General features: G+C 46.6%; 1 protein-coding gene across 6 annotated transcripts in view; it reads left to right on the plus strand.

Moving 5' to 3' along the window:
* Positions 1–19,913, plus strand: part of LOC119446713 (homeobox protein cut-like) — a 365,290-nt gene that overhangs the window by 285,164 nt on the left and 60,213 nt on the right. For all 6 annotated transcript variants that reach the window (XM_037711232.2, XM_037711235.2, XM_049664342.1 and 3 more), the window contains one exon: positions 16,771–16,831. In XM_037711232.2, coding sequence (XP_037567160.1) covers positions 16,771–16,831 — 61 coding nt within the window. The remainder of the gene's footprint in view (positions 1–16,770; positions 16,832–19,913) is intronic.

Genomic DNA, 19,913 nt, shown 5'->3' on the forward strand with positions numbered 1-19,913 from the left:
CACGAAAGTAAGGTGTCCTTTCCCAAGCATTACTTAATAACCGCTGAAGTGAAAGTAGAACACAATATTGGAACTGAAAATAAACGCCCTTGCTTAAATTATATGCCATAAACCATGCGGGATCGGCACTCGGTAGCTGCGTTTACCCCAAAACTATCTCGACAAGATGAGGCTCCGTTGCGGGCCGTTACGGACTCGATTGGCCAACGAGATACTCAGCCGCCGTCACACTTAATCAGAAAAGTCAAGACTCACATATAGCAGCTTATCTTCAACAAACACGAACTTTAAGGAACAAGCATCGAATGCTTTGAAAGAAATCAAACTAGTTCATTCAAGACTGAGATGTCCAGCTCACTCAGCAGGAGAAGTAAGAAGACGCTTAATTGGTGTTCGGGTTTAGTACGACGGAGACTTTACGTCAATGCTTGCGCTCTTTTCGTGACATTAATAGGGACGTCCGCGTAAGCGGCCTTTATAGACACGGGAATGCCGCTCGCAGAGATCTCGCAAGGTTTTTCGACATGCTGTAATTTACGTCTCTTATAGGTCTCGAGGTAATTTCGATTAATGTCATCTATACTCCCATTGAACGTGTCACTCTGTAGCTGACCTCGACATTGTTCCTTCCACCGCGGTTCCAATGTACGTGCACCGTACGACGTGAGACTCATTTACGGCTCTGTATGGTCGTTTCAGTTGACTGCTCGGTGAACTCAACTTCCTGTTCACCTGTTTTCTTGTTTTTCTTTCCTTTTTTCTCCTCCTTTTCCTTTCTTTGCACACTGCTCAAACTTAGTCGCTTGCGCGGGAAGAGACCGCGCTGTCTAGCGGAGTATCAGGGTAATGAAGTCACTTATTTGCTTAGCTGAGATATCTTGCCAGCAATTCGCGTACACATGTTGCCTTAAGTGCAGCAGTCTGTATAATTCAGTGTAGTAGTATACTTTAATGTGCCACATATGCGGCGTTCTATGTGGTTCACGTAAAAACGAGTACCTGCAAGTGTTTCACAACTTTAAAAAAGAATAAAGTAAATAGACTTACGGAGGAGTTCTTTAAACAACCCTCAGGATGCACTCCTTGAACTTCGTGATGTTCTCGGACCTTGGAACTAAGGTGCCTTTGACTTTCTTACTTGAATATGGCCTTAGTCAAGTCCTATTGAACTTATTCGTTCGCATATATCCATTTTATTGCAGTGTATTATCGTCGTCTTCCTTTCCTTCCGTATTTCATGAATGACAGTTATCGCAGGTCGATTTAAATTGTTACTGCTTACTTTAAATTTTATTTGCTATTACAATTTTCAGCCCAATCACATGCCAGGCATTTGAATAGGCCTCCAGCTTTAATTGAATTATTTCGCTGTCTTTCTGCAAACGCTAACTTACACTGTCAAAAAAAAAAACAAAAAAGAGAGAGATGGGGGAGAAAAAAGTGGAAGGTCTGCGAAAATTAGAGAATATTTGTAGCTCTCGAGGAAGCGCCTTCGCTGGCAGCATTTGGGCTTGACTGCAGCACATAGCTGAGCTCTGTCTTAAGAACGCACTAGCCCGAGGGTTGAACAGGGCGAAACTTGACCATCTCGGCAGTATATAGCCACGCCGTCCCGACTAAGTGCTCTCTTTCCTCTTTTTTCTCCGCTGTAACAGCTGTCTGCCCGTGCACAGCTCTCGTCAGGCCGGTCGAATATCCCTTCAATAGCATTGATTCATTCCGCTTGTTTAAACGGCGCGCCCCCTTGGGTCTAAATCAGTGATCACTGTCGCCGAAGCAAATGTATCTATCTATCTATCTATCTATCTATCTATCTATCTATCTATCTATCTATCTATCTATCTATCTATCTATCTATCTATCTATCTATCTATCTATCTATCTATCTATCTATCTATCTATCTATCTATCTATCTATCTATCTATCTATCTATCTATCTATGATTCGACTAGTGTCGCTGACTCGTGAGAAGAGATTATAGTTGGAAAGGGTGAAAGATTGGAATAAAGTGCAGCGCGATAACTGTCTCTCAATAGAGGACACCTCAACCGGAGAAGGGAAAGAGGTCGCAGGCGCAGGAGCGGAAGCAGCAGCAGCATCATCTAAGGCGCAAAATAGAGTGGACGAGTTGGGGGGCAGGGAGAGGGACTAGCTTGGAGGAAATGCTGACAACGGTTCGAGGAAACTGCTCTACAAAAACAAATTACGCGCTGCTGCTCTCCGCGACACCATGTTGCTTCACGGAAGTTGGGCGGCAAGGGACTGCATTTGGCACGCTCTCGGCCTTTGTCTCGAAGAGAGGAAACCCTTCTTCTCAGCCCCGATCTGACCCTCCCCACACGAGCATTCCCCTCTCTCTACATGTTTTAAAATAGTTTCATTATTTGCTGGTTATGCCTGAATCAGCCGCTTAGAAGGGACAATGTGTGAAATCTTGGCAACAGCAACAAGAAAAGCAACGAAAAAAGAAAGATCAAAAGGGAGACTGATGCAAGCATTGTCGCAGTGCGACGCGTTGCGTCATTATTACTTAATCAAATGCGCCAATAACCTATGCTTATCATAAAGATAACAAAGGACGTGAGAAGGTCGAAAAAAAAAAAAAAAGGTAAAACGGCAATCAGTGAATACTGTCTTGCGGTGAAGCTGGCTACGGGGATAAATTGTGCAGCCAATTCGTCGTTTCTCGCGGTTTCAGCACTGAACTCCGATTCTGCCTTCGATTTTTCTCGTCCGCACAATTTATTCGTTTTTGGTAGCGTGCTCCTTGTTCTTTAAACGGGACTCGTCGCCCGTAATAGTGAACTCGCTGCCAGGCTGTGTACTTTGTTTATTTTTTGTCATTGAATAATAGTTTCATTAATTGTAACTGTCACGCCAGATGTTCTTTCAGCATATCGTGCGGTACTACCTCTGACTGTTCGCTGCGCTGTATCTCGAAAGCGCTTCGAGCCTTGGCTAGCAGCTCCAGCGCTAACCGTAATCTCAATGAGGCATCGCGTATCGCGTCGTTAAGAAGTGCTTCAGTCCGTGGTGCCTCGCTTAATTCTTGCACTTGACATCCCGTAGAGCTGGCACTGAAGCGTCTGTATACTTTGGAAAATGCCGAGTGAATTTTCTTGGCAGTCAATTACTTGCAGCTGTTCTGAGCGTCAAGCTCAATACGGATGTAGCTGTGAATGAGCGCGCACCTTATACTTCATCGTTGCTGCTATGTTTGTTTGTTTTTTCTCCTTCTTGTGCGATGTTGTTTTCCAGCTTCCAACTTCGTCGACGTCTGCGTTGTCATTCGCCGGGCCGCGTAAGCGCCGTACGTTATACGCCATAGCGGCGGCGCGCAGTCACTTCCTCGCGTCCCATAAGACTCGTCACAGTTTCTTTCGGCGCCGCCTAAACTTCTCACCGCGATGATTAACTTATACGGCGAGGAGAGAAAAAAGAATATCATGAAACAGGGACCGTCACGAGCGGAGGCGCGACACCGCCAATTCTGAGGTGAAGATTTACCTTCCACGCGGTCGACTGAATGAAGGCGTCATCGTATAATACAGTTTTTCTGACGCTTCTATCGCTTTTTTTTCTTTTCTTTTTTTTTTTTTTGAGTCCCTTCCTGGCCGTCTTTGGGCCATCCACTTGTCCCGCCAAGATTGCGTGCCCTTTCCCTCGCCCTTTCCCTCGCCCATCGAGCCGCGTCCGATCATCGCTGCTGCGTATAGCGGGAATCAAAAAACCGGGTTCTGCCGCATGCTCGTCGACAGCGAAATGCGGAATGGGGCTCGAGCACACACGCACACACACACGCAGGTCGGGGTGCGGAAGGAACGGCGGGTGCCATTGTGTTCCGCTCGTGATCGCAGCTGCAAATTGAACTTAGGCTCTGCGGCGTACGCGAGCTATAGCCGCCAGCTGTTTCTGCATATCGGTGCGCCTCCAAATACGAAAGGGGGGACTAGGCTGAGAGGGAAAAATAAAACAGGAAGAGAGCCGCCTGTCACCAGTATGTGGGAGTCACGGGATAATATATATATAAACCCGCTCAAGAAAGAGTGAATCGGAGGAGTGAATTATCACCGGGCTTGCGCACAACGCTGATTAAAACTAGAGGCGTGATCTCTCGTCTCTGTGTAGCTGCCGCTTGCGCGCACGTCGTCCGTCCCGGTCCAATCGAAGAAACTAAATTTTGCTGAGGATACAGCCATATCTATTGGTCGGAGACAGTTAGGGAAGTTAACTTCCCATCGGGCTCTCCTTTTTGCCTATACTATATTCGTCGATAGCTGCATCGACGGGTGAGCGGCAGCATTTTTCGAAATAAGTTTTCTAGGCTTGTACTGGCATTTGAAATTCACACTATGCCGCTGTGTGTGAGTTTGTCTTACAAATGCACGTCAAACACAGACGTATAGAGACGAACAATCTAAACCACTGATTTAAGTATAATTTCTGTCACGCTCATGTGTAAGTGATGTAGTGGCACTGTTGCGAGGCTTTTCTTTCATCAAGTTGGCCCTTGGACGTGACCACGGCAAGGCGTTGTTTGTTGCTTCAGGAAACATTCTCCTGAGCCCTAAATTGCTCATCGTATACGTGTATATGTAGCCATCGGTGAAGCCAAGCACGACATGGGCGAAATTAAAGGCAGTTTCTTGTTGAACTGTAAAATTACAGCAGGTCATGTTTGCGATGAACTTAATTTTAATAAAACAAAATAAATATCAAATTGGATGGAAACGCAACTTTGCCTCCGGTGGAGCCGAACCCGCTACCTCCACATGACGCGCGTGGTTCTCTACCAAAGTGAGCAACGACTTATTTGTGTACATGTGTTGAGTATTTGGGAACCTAGGCCTGGGAATACTTGCTAGCGCCACTTTCGGCCGATCAAGTGGACTGTATGTAGGGTCAACTTCTAAGTCATTGATTAAAATGTTTCGCTCCTGAACGTGTAGCTCGTAACGATGGAGCTTGAAGACAAGGTGTGCAAGGTGAACTATAACCTGAAGCGTGAAAATTTACCTGCTTCAAAACCTAAAGTATGCAGACACGCGTCTTTCAAGAGACCATTAGCCGACTAACTATACCAAGCAGCTATCGTTTTAAGAGACTGCAAACATGACGAGGACGGGTGTAATTGTTTTCTGATGCATATTTTCGGTAAACATGTACTTTTGAAATGTCCTTGTGTCGTGGGAGATCAGTATTATATCAATTTTAAAAAATTAACGAATATATGAAGGCTTGTAAAAGTGCGATGTTATGAGCTGATTTTGAAGTGCCCAGCACACCTGTTATTATCCTCTTTGATTTTTTTTTTTTTTTTTTCAGAACTGAGTGGTAAACCATAAGAAAGTAGAGGACTGGCTAGAGCACGAGGCAGATCCTTTGGGGGTCTGGCTTGGATGGCGTTGATATGAAGAAGGAACTGTTCGCAGGGATCCTCGTTTTGCTGCCGCCGATTATGACGATAATTGTTATGATAGCGAGGGAGCGCACCGTACGCGCCAAGCATGCTGTCGAGGAGGCTTACCTGCAAGCCTTATTCGCGTGAGGCGATGTAAGAACTGCAGCATAGCTGTTACGACGAAGTATTCGTTCATTGTATAGCTCCGCAGATCTCTTAACTATTGTCGGCGCATCCGTACATTTTTTTTTTCTTCTCCTGGATACTTTGGAAGCTGCACGTGTGAAAATGCATTTGTTATTTGTGCTGGGGCTTCTGCATAGTGATTGCACAGTAGGCCCTTGGCTCAGGGAAAAAAGTTCGACGGGCATCGTTCGGGAAAGATCGATTGTCGGGAATTGTTCGGTGGTTGCTTTGTACGACGTGTCACCTCTAGCGTTGTTCTGCGCCGTTTTTGTCTCTAGCGCGTATTTACGCACGTGCAGCTCGCGCAGTGCCTCCCGTCGTCCATTTGCCAAAACCACTCGGGTAACAGTACTGCACATCAGCTGTGAGATCTGATTCGCTCTCTGATTCATGCCAGCGTATTTGCGTACATGGGATCGAGGTGCCTGTTGTGTGTAAGCTTGGGTCTGATGGATTTACGAAAGGAATCTCCAACACTTTGGTGAGCTGCAGCTTGACCTTTTGGATGACGAACGTATTGATGGACCGCGGGAAATCCACTGCGAGGAAGTAGCAGTAAAGTGACAAGCTACATTGCAGCCTCGTCGGAGTTTGTTTATGGCGACCATGGTCTCACTATAATGTCGGGAACACCAGAGTAGTTAATGTAAACTCGCAACCATATTTCTACCGTCATAATCGCGCGGATGCCTGACTGTTTTTAATTATAATTATTTATCTATTGGTGGACAAGTCAGCGAACGAGTTGACTGAAACGGTCATTGCTAAGACGGCTTAGATTAGCTTTTGCTGGTTCAAGCCGCAGCGTTCAGGCACCAAAGTTGCCTTCGAGCGCCAAAGTTAAGCGATCAGGTACCCTTATCTGAAAGCGAACCATTCCGCAGAAAAACGGGGCCATTTCTCTGGGCGCGTCATCAGCCACAATGCCAATAGTACCTTCGATGTCAAGCTTGATGATGACTTCGAAGCAATGGCTGCGCTTTTGACGGTGCTGTGTCACCGGCAATGCTGCTTGTGTTTTTAGCATGAGTACTACACCGCGCATTCGCGTTTTTTATTGCATCGATTTTCATTTCGTATTCCGCCGGAAAGCACAGACATTCAACCGCAGCAGTCGCTTAAATGTGCTGTAACCATAATTCTATGCTATATGCGGTGCTATCATATAATTATCCACGCGGAACTGTAGGTTCCAATTCCACAGACTACTATACCGGTTCCTGTCCGATTTCAAATGAACAGTGCCTACGGTATTTGAAAATTTCATAATCTCATGGATCTCTCCAATTTCCTCACGCCCTCTACTGCGATTCACGCCCTTTTATACCGATATCCCTCTTAATAAACCATCAGTTATCTCTTCTGCACGTTACATGCACCTCCTAACTCACTTCTCCCGCTTAATCTCAACTAAAATATAATCTACTTGGATAAACCATGCACATGACTTCTTCCTATCTCGCATTACAATGTTAGGCTAGAAATTATCCGTTCTGGGTGAAATTCTTCCTTGGATCAGCCTTCATGATACTGCCGAAGAAATATTCAAACAAAAACTACACAGATGTCTGTATAGACGCTATACGTGGGTTTTGCAACACGTCGCATAGGTAACACAAAGGTTAGACTCCAATAGCAATCGCGCTTCGTCTTTTTTTACCTGTTTACCAGCCCCGTGAAAGTCGGAAAATTACGCGCGCAAACTACGTAGTATGCTTCATTGTGCTCGCCGGCTGTTGCGTTAGGCCGCTAACCACGAAGTCACTGCTTCGATTGCGGCAACCGCGTCGTCATGCCAATAGAGGTGGAATGATATAATGCGCCCGTATCGAAGTATTGGATGACGTTGTCTATTTAAAAACGGTTAATAGAGGTTGTTCCCTCAGATGTAGCGTGGCGCATTACTATACATTTAGTTTAGTAGCTTTTATGCGCGTTAGTGCCAGCACGCATTTTCTTTCTTGAAAAGCGTAGGAGGAAGCATGGAAGCATGTCGCTTCAAATTGCTAAATCTTCGTCCCACAGCTAAACGTACTTATGTAGTACCTGCAAGGTCTTTTAGAGATCCATATTAATTTGCATTTGAATTCCTTTGAACGTTGTCAAAAATGTCTCGACTGCAAAAGAAATGGCGCTTTGAGGATCACACAGTTTACATGCCACGGTTCGAATGTGTCGGGAGCCTATTTTCACCTAGGAGTAAAATGGAGCAAAGGTGACCGGGCCTCGTATTCGCAAAGCTCTATATTCGTAGCTAAGGCTTGTTACCGACCGGTCGCCTTCGCTATCACAATCGTCAGGGTTCCTTCTGAGGAACCGTTGTGTTGTACGAAACAGTGTACACCCGTGAGCAAAGGTATACGGACCAGGGGTTGCGCGATAAAGCCGATTATTTCCTCTACCTACTAACGCAACTTGAAATTGAGGACTGCAGTCCGTAACTTGGCATTGCGAACTTTTCAGTGTACCCATTAATTCCAGTTTATGCTTGTTAATTACGAAGAAATTCAGTTTTTTTTTTTTTTCGGCGACCCTGTGCTCCGTATACTTTAGCTCACGGGTGTACATTCGGGTCCGTGTTTTTTCAACGTATCTTTACTGTCACTGATTGGTCCCGCTTAGAATTATAAACTTGGGCAGTGGTTGTCCCTAAACGCGAAAAACCAGAAGCATAGCTGGCTGAGGCCTTAAATGGGGTGAGCGAAAATTCGTTTGCTGTCTGAAGGTATATGGGAGCCTCTACAGCCGGTCCACATATGGTTTGAAAATGTTTCTGTATAGATTTTCCTCGCGAAACTCCTCCACATCAGAGTAGAAAAGTATCGGCGACTGCTGCAATGCCGTGAGACTGCCCACTTCGCCCCCAGTCGCAGGGATTTACGTTAAAAAACGGACCCTGCCTGCGTAATGGCCAGTTTGTGTGCGTTTTAGTAAACTTGTTTGTCTTGTGGCGGCGTTGCGGTGGCGGCGAAAACGTTGACGCGAGCAGCCCGCTAACTTAGATCAGCTTCCGAAATTACACCTGTCATATCGTTCAAAGCCACGTCTCCAAATGTTTCGCGATTAGTTTTTCCCGCAAGCTGGCTCTGCCCCAATTCGCTGCAGTTGCGACCGTTGCCGTCAATTCCCACTGTTTCCTCACCTGCCCATATCTTGCCAGTGCTTCGCTCTAGAGGCCACTATATATATATATATATATATATATATATATATTGTAATGAAGAAGAGGCGCCCCTGGGTATGTGCCGACTGAAGAGGCAGACGAAGGACCGTGCCGTGATCGCGAGAGAACCCAGTGCTACAAACAGCCCTTGCAGTGCCTACCTGTACCTAGCATTCTTACAACGTTATCGACGACAATAAACCTCGTCGCAATATATATATATATATATAGCGGAATGATCCGTGACTAGCCACTTCCAGCCTCTGCGGCGGCTTCGTCTTGGCCTGTTTTTTTTTTTTTTTTTTTTTTCGCATTCTGGCATACAGTCGTTCGCTGACATTTCAAAAGTGGCATTTTCCCCCGTTTTTTTCCTCATCGAAACGGCGTGGGCGATATTCTTCTCTCACATCGACGTTGACGGAGAACTACCCTTTGGCTCTGACGCCGGTCGACCGATCGTCACAGCAGCTTCGCCTGTCGTAATGGCGATTGAATGCTCATATCGTTTGTTCGAACATATGCACGTCTTTGACGTTTCGCCACAGATGTCAAGGACTTGTAATGCCAATTAAGGCGCGCTCGATCGCTGATGGTGCGGCGAGTCAAACGCACCCACAGGCCTTCCAGAATTCGTTAAACAATTGAAACGCTAAAGCACGTGGCTATGTCGTGTGCTCGAATGCCTTAACACTGGTTGCTCTGCTCCCATCGAAAAAAAAAAAGAGAGAGAAAGAAGTTTTGTGGTTAATATAATCTGTGATGACGTGACCCGTCCTCGTAGCTACTAGGTAGTGGCCACGTGTTATATTGAGCACTGTGAATGTGCTGCGCCAGTCGCCGCCTTTAGTCTTTTGCAAAAGGTAAAAATAACTCTCGGAAGGTCGCATTCATGCGTTGTTTGAATACGACAGCAATAAGTTGCTGAACAAACCTATCTTCTTCTGCTTCTTTTCTTTCTTGTTTTCTTTTTTCTTTTTTTTTTTTTTTGTCTTTAAGGAAGCTCCGATTACTCATGCGATACCTCGCACACGTCAATGCAGTTATTATTGGTGGAAACCATTGAACTGAACTTTTGATGTGCGGGCGAGAGGGAGAGAGACACCGTCCCTCGCCGCGACGTTTATAGTAAGCGACGAATTCCTGTTCTGGAACGCCTTAACGTGCACGCATTCAGGCGCACAAGTTTGATTGCAGTAATATATATTTATTTATTAGTTATATGTATTTGTCATTAGTGATTTATTGTCACTTAGTTAGCTAAACGAAATGAAAAATTGTGGCAACAGATATGTCGCCGGTCCTCTCTGCAGCGATAATTTGTCTAAAGAATGAAATAACGATTACAAAATTTGAATTGAGCCCAGTACCACCGTAATGCGGCTCGGTAGGATATACTGAAAACAGCGCGAATGATAGTACTATTAAAAAGTAAGAGCAACAAATGATGAAGCGCTTTGTCGTTTGTATTTACCTTATTGTCCCTTCCTTAGCGCTGTTTAGGCTTCACTATAGGATACGCGTCCTAATCATTTGCCTAATCGAGAAGACCAGAACAAAACATGTGGAGATAGAACGCTCCGAAAAGTTTCTTTAGGGTCCACAACAGTCGAGATCATCCATAGGGAAACAGACTCGCAGGATACGCGGTGAAATCATTTGCTTGTAGAAAAACAAAGGAAAAAAAAAACAGAAGAGAAACCTAAATGGGTCGCAGTTCCCGCAACTTTACTTTTTTTATTTTATTTTATATAGTGCACAAGAAATTAGAAACAACAGGAAAACCAGAGCCGGAGTCGCACGACAAATATCTAAGTTGCGCTCAAAAGGTACCGGAAACATTAAATATTTGTTCGACTTCAAAAAAGAGACGCGCAGCGAACTTTGGCGACGAATGCGCGCCCATGCAGCGGCAAGCCCAGGCGACGGAGGAACGCAACAGCACCGATCACAGCGTGTGTATTGACCCTTTTCGCGGAGCAGTTTGTTTTAGAGAAACGAGATGGCGCTCACGGCTGCGCGCCATACCTCTCCTCAGCGACCGCGCACGAATACGAAACCATTACCGCTTCTACCTTGCTTCTGTGCGATCAGCTGTCGGAAATGCAACTGAGTTTTCGCTAACACATTGCTGTGCTCCAATCATGCTAGATTGAATCATGTGGATTGAAGACGTGTGCAGTAGTTGGCTGCAAAAATAATGACTGGCATGTTAAGGAATGGAATGAACCTGTGTGGCCAAGTTCGCGGACCGCTGCTCCAACTGTCCGAACGTGTTACTCGGCACTTCGAGATGTACGGCTTTCTTCGAGGATACAGAAATTTGCTCATCCGCCAGCCTCGTATCGCTAACCTTCAAAGAAAGGGCTTGATCCCCAGAACGTCGGCAAGAGTGAGTACCACTCGTTAAACAATGACAAAGGGAGTAGCGCCGCTTCCTGTCATAGTAAGTTTCACGCACGTTATCTATACACATGTGTCCCCAATGGCAGGAAAACTTACGCCGACTCTATCGCCGACGTATCAAGATTAAGTGAATGGGCGCACACTTGAATATATGCGTACTGTATACGCACAACAAATGACGGACTACACCGATGGCGCACGAATGGTCGAAGCTGAATGTTTCGTGACGGTCCACAAGAGTGAGCGAGTTACTAGCTGTAATGTATATTTGCTACAAGGTATTACAATGTACAAAACAGCTACGTCTTAAGCCTTGTGCGCAACAAGAACAAATCTATCAGAACTATCAGCGATAAGGCAGAAAATAATCAGATAGTGGCCGCACCGAGGAACTTCACTGAGTCAGAAACTGACAAGCCACTGCTTGAAAATATTTGCCGAATAAAGAACAAAGAGCAAAACACACTAATCCTGATTGAATTCATGAGCGGAATGTTTAGATAGCTGGGAATACATATTTAGCCCCGCTTTTAGCACCGCTTTTAGGAACGACGCTGCTTGCGCCGTTTGGACATAGCTTAATCAGCTCCGAAAGCGCTTGTGCATGTTCTCTGAAGCTGTGATCAAAGCTTCGTGTCGTCCACCTAGTCACCGTCTACGATATCTCCGAAAACAGAGGTTTTCTAAGCCGCACCGGCGTCACACACTTCCATTGTATACAAGGCGGCAACGGAGGCAGTTGAGGCAAGCAATGGACGCGTCACCACGTGATCAAACATGGCAGCGCCCACTGGATCGCCGCGAAAAGGGTCAATAAACGAGAAAACGATCGCCAGACGGCGCTACTGCGCCTGCTGACAGCGCCCCCCATGTGGAAACGTCAAGCAGCGCGGTCGCGCCGTGGCGCAGTCTCCGCTTTGTTTACATTGTTTCGTCCGCGCTTTCCTTCGCTGCTCGTGCTCACGGCGCTCCGTTTTCGACGGCGGCAGATCGACTGCTTTCGGAACAGCGCCGGAAAGATTGCAATGCGGTTTCAAGAAGGTTGCCGACAGCTGTTTTGGTGGCGGCAACCTTAAGAAAGGGGAGTGTCTGCTTCCACACGTATGGTGTTGAACCAATTGTCGACGGTGATGTGACAGTGAAAGCCAAGCGCGTATCGCAGGTGTCCGACAAGATCGTATACGACGTCGAGTTAGAGGTACACACCGAGTTGAGTAATTTAGTCACTTTTATTTCTCTGTGATGCAGTCACAAAGCGGTCATGCATGCTTGCGGAGATGAGTAGAGACGACGACGATTGCCGTTGATTTCGTTGGTAGCTGGGCGCGCATGCACGCCTGCTCTCATTTTGGATCCCAGGGAGTGTCATCAGCACTTTGAGCTCGGAAATAACACATGCATTAGGCACCAATAAGCATAGCACTATACGAACGAGAATTACCTTGGGACCAGCAGCACGAGCGCAAGCATTAGCAATACATGCCTCGTCAAAGGAAATCTATAGTTTCTCGTCGGGCGAATGCCCCCGCCGCAGCTAAAGTAAGCTCGCACCGATGGCCGGCTACTACATGAAACGAAGATTCTTGGCAGGAAGAGTGAAGCAGGAAGAACGTGCAAGGTGCGCATGGCAGTTACCTTAAAGAATGCTTGGATATTGTGAACCTAGAAACATAACGCGCACGACTCGAGCAGCTGCTCTCCGATTTGCCGCTTACAGACGCACGCGACGACCGCGGCTAGCATTAAATACGGATTGCTACCACACAAAAGACACGTAGCGCGCGGCCCCTTCCGTTACCCGCACAACTAGTAATTTAAGTTGCAACGTTTGGAAAAGGGAAATAATTCTTGAGCTCGTCCTTGCCGATCGCGAGTGAACGCACAGTACAATCAATTAAATTCGGGAGTTTTACGTGCCAAAACCACGAAATTACTATGAGGCACGCTGGAATGGGCGGTCTCAAGAACAATTTTGACTACCGGTGGTTCTTTAACGCACACAAAAATTAAAGTACACAGTAAAAAGGGTGTTCTTGCATTCCGCCCCCATCGAAATGTGGCCGCCGTGGCCGGGAATCGAACTCGCGTCGTCGAGCTTAGCGGCGCAACATGTATGCATTTGCCGCTAATCTAACACGGCGGATGCCACTGTACGATTCAACTACGCGACACGACTAAACAAACGGCGGTGTGCTAAATACAGGCATATTACTATAGCGTTTTTATCGAGCGGCCGTGATATTGCACGCGAATGCGAAAGTTTGTGACTTCCTTGACTCGGCGCACTGCAGTTATCCATGCTTGTCGTCTGTCCTTCTCGTACCACCTCCCCGGAAATCTGTAGAACTTCACGGGCGGCTTTCGACCTTTCGTGTTTTCGAATCATCAATTTCGTGCCACATTTCCTGGTTGATGAGGTCGCGCTCGTCATTGAGAAAACAACGCGCACGAGCGCTCGCGCCGTACAGAACACGGGCGCGCGGTGGCACAGCGACAACCTTCCACACTTCCATCCGTCCGCTAGGGGAGCATTCGGCGCTGGTGCCGCGCGGGCAAATTCCGGCCACCGACAACGGGCGAAAGAGCCACAGGAAGCTCATTGGCTTTAGAAGAGAGACGGACAAAAGCTACAGTACTGCACAGCGACAATATGAGTAGGGGCGCTATAACGTAAAATGATTCCAAACTGTTTTGATTCCAAACTCCTGACGTCAAATTTACGTAACCATCGACGCTAAGCATCGGGCGGTGACCCGCAGCGTTGTCTGAACAACCCAATCAATCTCTCTCCTCGTTTATAGGAGGTCACCTTTGTTCGCTTTCAAAACCAATAACATTGTCTACACTCAGCGGTTTATCTGATCTAATTGGCTGGCAAGAGGCGAGGAGCACGCTCTAGTGGAGAGGGTTTCGATGGGGCCGAGCCAGCACAGTGAAAATAGATAACCGCATCAAGAGGGTGGTGCCGGCTTCTCCTATTGGTCCGCTTGCCTTGCTTATCTTGCGGTGGCTGGTCGAAAATCGCGGCGGCGTGCAACGGAAGGATAAGAATGCCGCTAAAACGGATCCTCAGCAAGGAACAGTTGGCAGAGAGATGTCGTATGCATGCCGGAAGGGCTCGATAACGCTTCACTGCCACGCAAAAAGGTTTACCATGCGCAAATAAATACATGCTCACCGGCAGGTGCGAGTAGCGAGGGCCTGAGCGAACGGCGGTCAGCCTTCTTCTATTCCTTTCGGAACGGGGCAGTCTGTGGCTATTCAGAAAATTTTTCAGTTTTGTTCGGCATATTAATGCATTTTTTTCGCGTACACGTCACTTTGACGTGGTTAGTTTTCGCGGTTTTGTGAGGTCGCGTGATAGACAGGCGATGTGGGCGTAGCTAGAAAAAATTGGACCAATAGCTGAGGGCTAATGGTTAAAAGGCGTCGAATCAGGAGTAATTATTTTTCTTTTGTGCGGTTTAATCATGCATAATCAGTGTGTACACGTTATATCAGATGGCGAGCTATCGCGGTTTGCGTGACGTCGTGTGACAGACAGGCGAAGTTGGGAGTGGCCCGAAAATGTTTTGACCAATCGTGGAGGCTGACTGCAGAAATTGGAATCAAAACAGTTTGGAATCATTTGCGTTATAGCGCCCTAGCTTTATGAAACCATCTCGAGTGAGCATTGCCATGACTCGTTGCCTGTGTGAAACAAACATGCCTCCACGCCGGCTGTGCGAGGAATCGCGCGGTAGTGTTTATGGCGTAGCATGGCGACGTCACGAACAGCCCGCGCGTCAGTTCTCTCGCCGCAATCGACTTGTAGAAGGGGAGGTCGCGCTGTGATCGTGATGGATGTTGTTATGAATGAGCGATCGCTTCTTGGCGCCGCCTAAAGGTTGTGGAGGCGCTAGTGGCAGATCGTGTCAGCCGATGCCAGTGAATGGGTCACGGTTTCGATGGAGAGGCGCCGACAATAGGCAGCCGTGCGCTGCGCTGTGCCGATTACTTCATGCGCGCGAGTGCCACTCTCGGTGCACGCACGCGCTGCTACTTTGCTATGGGGCTTGGCGAATTGGAAAGCTCGTTCTCTTTTGGAAGCATTTGCCGTTCGTTGAATCATCGACGTAAAGGTACGTTCAGACTGCGTACGTTATGTGCAGATATTTCGCAAGAAACGCAAACGCAAAAAAAGTGCAACTAAGTTGTTCAGACTACAAAGGTATGAAGCGTTAAGAGCGCAACAGTCGTCACACATGCGAGCGTATTTGCTGGAAGGCCCGCTACGTTTACGTTTCATACAGATACGACAGTTACGATGTGACCAACAAGCGTCGCAGTTTCGGTTTTAAATTTCCGCTGACGCGACTTCCAGCATCCCCAGCTACAGCAACGGCCATGACTGCGCATGCATTCGTGCGTAGTAGGAGACACTGGTATAGTAGCGGTGGTGTGTATGTGCGGTGGTGTTCTACTGATACGCAACTGGCCGGCTCACGTTTTGACTGGCCGGTCTTAAGAAGCGTAACGTATGCAACTGATAATGTGAACGACCAGCTTTGTTAACGATCTTAACGCTAGTAACGCATGATATGGGCTTTACGACAGATGCGCGCTTTGCTAACGTTACGACCGCAGTCTGAACATACCTCAAGTGTGCCTGGTTCCTCTACGTTTACGTGTAGTCTTGCGAGCAATGAAATGCTCATTTGATCATTTGCTTGGTCCTTAGTCAGATATGGCTAAGTGGGTGGTTCATTAAGTGAGTGAGTGAGTGAGTGAGTGAGTGAGTGAGTGAGTGAGTGAGTGAGTGAGTGAGTGAGTGAGTGAGTGAGTGAGTGAGTGAGTGAGTGAGTGAGTGAGTGAGTGAGTGAGTGAGTGAGTGAGTGAGTGAGTGAGTGAGTGAGTGAGTGAGTGAGTGAGTGAGTGAGTGAGTGAGTGAGTGAGTGAGTGAGTGAGTGAGTGAGTGAGTGAGGGATATGCGAGTGGTTGAATTACTGAGCTTAGGCTCTAGTAACCGAGGACGATTGCGCACTTTCGTTACGATGACGTCTCCGTGAGCACGAGTCAACTGTAGTGCTGCGCGCCGGTAGTGACGCGCGACAGGCGAAATTCGATCTTTAAGAGCGTATGCAGCACGTCGGAAATGTAGTAGTAGTCGGAACCTTACTGAGTGGGCATGAAAACACCGCGCTCGTGCTTGTCATTAACAAAGACAAAGGTATTTGCTTCACTTTCTGTTTTCTTTTTCGCCAGAGAGACCTGCTATTTGTAGTTTGAAAATGGTTTCACGCGTACGAAACAAGGTAAATATAGTTCGATGGCCTAACGTTGCTAGCAAAGGGTTTGTTTTATATTATACCAGCACGATGTTCGTTGCTAGTGGCTAGCCGCAATCATGCGGCTACTGTAAAAATAATTAATTATCCTCGACTGTTATCGGTCTTATCGTGCGCACATGTCCCCTCGCCGCTACCCTTTTGGGAAAATGTGCATTCCCTGTAATGGTTTCTTAAGGTGCACTCAGTCCCAACAAAGCTACTTGTACCGTTCTACGAAAGCAGCTGTTCGTGCGCAGTTTTCGTTGGATGTGAACGTAGCGCTGATGTCTTCATTTCTTCATTGCAGCCTTGGAACACACCCAGTGTGAACTACTGAAAGCTAGGGGCAAATCGGACACCAATGGAAGGTGAGTCATGATCGTCTCTGATGTTTGCTTTCCTCAAAAATTATTAGTGATTGATCGCTTATTTTTTATAATTCCGTTGGACGATTCTTTTAGAAGTAGCTGAGCTATATCTTCAGATTTTTTTTATTCTTGAAAAGAAAAAACATACATTAAAGAAAATGTTGGTATTGTTACTGGAGGGATCGCTTTTATTTCGAAATAGCAAGAAGGGGAGATGCTTAGCACTCGAGCATGCGTGAAACCATTAGTGGGCGGACTCACTGTGGACCCCTTAATTACTGAAACCGTTCCTGATGAAGGCGATCCTAATTAGAGATCTCGCAGACATAATTAGCGCAAAAGCGGGCTTCAGAAGTGTGTTGAATCGCATTCTATTTGTTCATGTGCGAAATGCTCACATGCGTCCTATATACAGCCACTTATAGAGCGTTCAAAGATCGTGCAGCTTGAAACGGATCTTGTGGCGTCAAACGCGGCTGTGTGTGTGTGTGTGTGTGTGTGTGTGTCGTCATGGCGGACAAGACATGTGAACTGCATTTTAATTAATTAATTAATTAATTAATTAACTTATTTTTATTTAAATTTTGAACGATTGGCGCAAGTGTTCTTACGCTTGGAAAGTGCAGAGAGCCTGTAAAAGGAAGCCGCAACACATGCTAAAATAAACTAGGGATATTGTACGCGATGAGGGCGTAGAGTGCGGGACGCCATGCTCCAGATTTAATCCTTTCCTACGCGACCAGCTGCCTTTCGATGTCCCTCTGCAATGCCAGAAGGCCTGGCCGTGTTTAAAGCGGTGTGCAGCCTAATTTCTTTTTACCTTGCCTATTTTACTTTCATCGGTGTTCGCGCTGGGGCGATAGCGACGAGCAGATAGCTTTGCAGCGGTATTGAAACGACCCAGCTCGCATGAAAACGAGTTGCCGGTGACATGAAAATAGGTCATCCTAATTTTTTCTTTTCTTAGCTTCCTCTGCAATGTTGCCGAGGTCGTATGGCAGACGAACGGGTAAACAAAGCGACAACATATCGAGGACTGCTAGCAAATGTGGCCTATACACAAAATCAGGCACTCCGAACGCCAAATGCCGTCTGTACGCTAAATATAATTTCATTCTTAGAGACTAGCACGAATGTCACATGAAACATCGAGGACGGACACAACTCATTAAACAACTGGTGCTGTTGAAGTGCGTACAGCATTGGCCGTGCCGCAGTGTATCACAATGAGTGGTGTGATTTCTAAAGTACGATCGGGATTCTAAAGTAAGTCGAGATTCCAAGTGTTTCCCGCTTGAGAAAGCAATTTTCTCATTAGAACGCTCTATTGCGCCGTGCTCACTTGGGAATTGGTTTTGTTACGGATTTCACTGTCTGAAAGGCCTCTTTCGTCTGCTTCTGTAGGTTTTAGCCAACGCCATCACGTCAGAAAACAATGCGTTGCAGTTACGTCGTCGGCGATGAGAAGCTAAATGACCCCGATCTGGTCGTCTTCGGCGGTGCGGCATATTCTGTGGTTCTATATCGTCAGGCACCTTGCAGTTCGTTCATTGGAAAGCATGTTGCACGTTAGTAAATATTGTGGGCAACATCTTACTTGTAATCGGTGAAGTGATTCTGGGGTGTCTTCGTGCGTCTGTCGCTTTGTGCAACTCGCCAAGGCTACTGTAGTAACTAAATCGTGTTCTGTAGAATCGTGAGAAGTGTCCGATACATATTCAAATAGTCATGCAAATTGAACGATGGATATTGAGCGTGCAGTTTCCGGATACGTTTAGTACATTATTAAATAAGCTAGCAACGCCAGTACCGGATTTGGTGGTTTCCTCTGCTTGCTGGTACGTTTGTATGGAGCGTATTTCTTTCGTGCTGAGCTAAATTTCAGTACAGGGACAAAAGTGGGAATTAGGAGAGGGTTTTCAAACATCATTCGGTGTACACTGTCGCCTTTGGCAAGCGACGAGCGCAATTTGCGAGCGATCTAGTTGGGTGCAGGATTTAGCAATCTCTAGTATGGAGGGGAAAATGGAAGAGGTGCGCCGGAAAAAAAAATCGGCGAAGTTAAGGGCATTATACGTTTGACCGAGGTGTCACATAAAAAGCGCGGCATTATCGGAATACAGCCGTGCATGGCGCGCGTGATTGGCAATGAAGGAATTTTGAATGATATGGGGGCCGGCAATAATGTAAGGCGTGTTTCCGTCGCGCTATGACAGGGACGTTGCCGCGGGCTTCTTTCTTCCTTTTCGCGTCCACTTTTCATTAATTTGGCGAGGTTGTTTCTTTAGTGCTTCGCTCTATGATGCCGCAAGTACAAAATATGGGGGGACAGTACACTTAAAATTGTGACGCGGTTATAGCCACCCGAACAACTATATAGACATATTTAAAGGATCAAACAAAGATAGACGGATTTAGTGAATTGAGGGATTCAATTCACTCCATAGTTACTCCGAAAGCATTAATTGCTGTCCCAGCGAGAGGATATCTGCGAAAGAGGAAACAAATGAAATGTCTGCAAAAAATAGAAAACAAGGAGATGTCCTTATCACACAAATTGAACATGGTCTACATTTAATATACATTACCCACCGGGGAATAAAAGGGAACGGAATGCGGTTCCAAATCCCAAGTGCGTTATAGAGTGATATTGCGGAATTTAATTAAAAGGCGCGTCATTATATTGGGCCACCACATCTGTGCAACATTGGCGTACGATGACGTTACCCCCTCCTATGCCCCGCTATAGCTAACGCCTCAGTGAAGCAATATCTCTGCCTTTCATTCCGTGTGCAATAGTATATGTCTTGAACATCTTGTGGAGCCGCCAGCAGACTTAGCGGCAGACTCTAAACGCAAAGTTGGAACGCGTCAGCTATAATTGTAATTTGTGAGGTTTTACGTGCCGAAGCCAGTTTGGCTATGAGCCAAGCCGCAGTGGAGGGCTCCACAGCGGTGGATATCCGCCTGAAAACGGCCACGGAAATGCAAAATAAACTCCAAAATAGTTTCGGCACCTTGCAGACTTCCGGATAGCCTATACTATATTTGATCGACGTAAACACGCTTCAGCTTCTCTCTC

Source organism: Dermacentor silvarum, chromosome 3, assembly GCF_013339745.2.
Source record: "Dermacentor silvarum isolate Dsil-2018 chromosome 3, BIME_Dsil_1.4, whole genome shotgun sequence".
NCBI classification, from domain to species: domain Eukaryota; kingdom Metazoa; phylum Arthropoda; class Arachnida; order Ixodida; family Ixodidae; genus Dermacentor; species Dermacentor silvarum.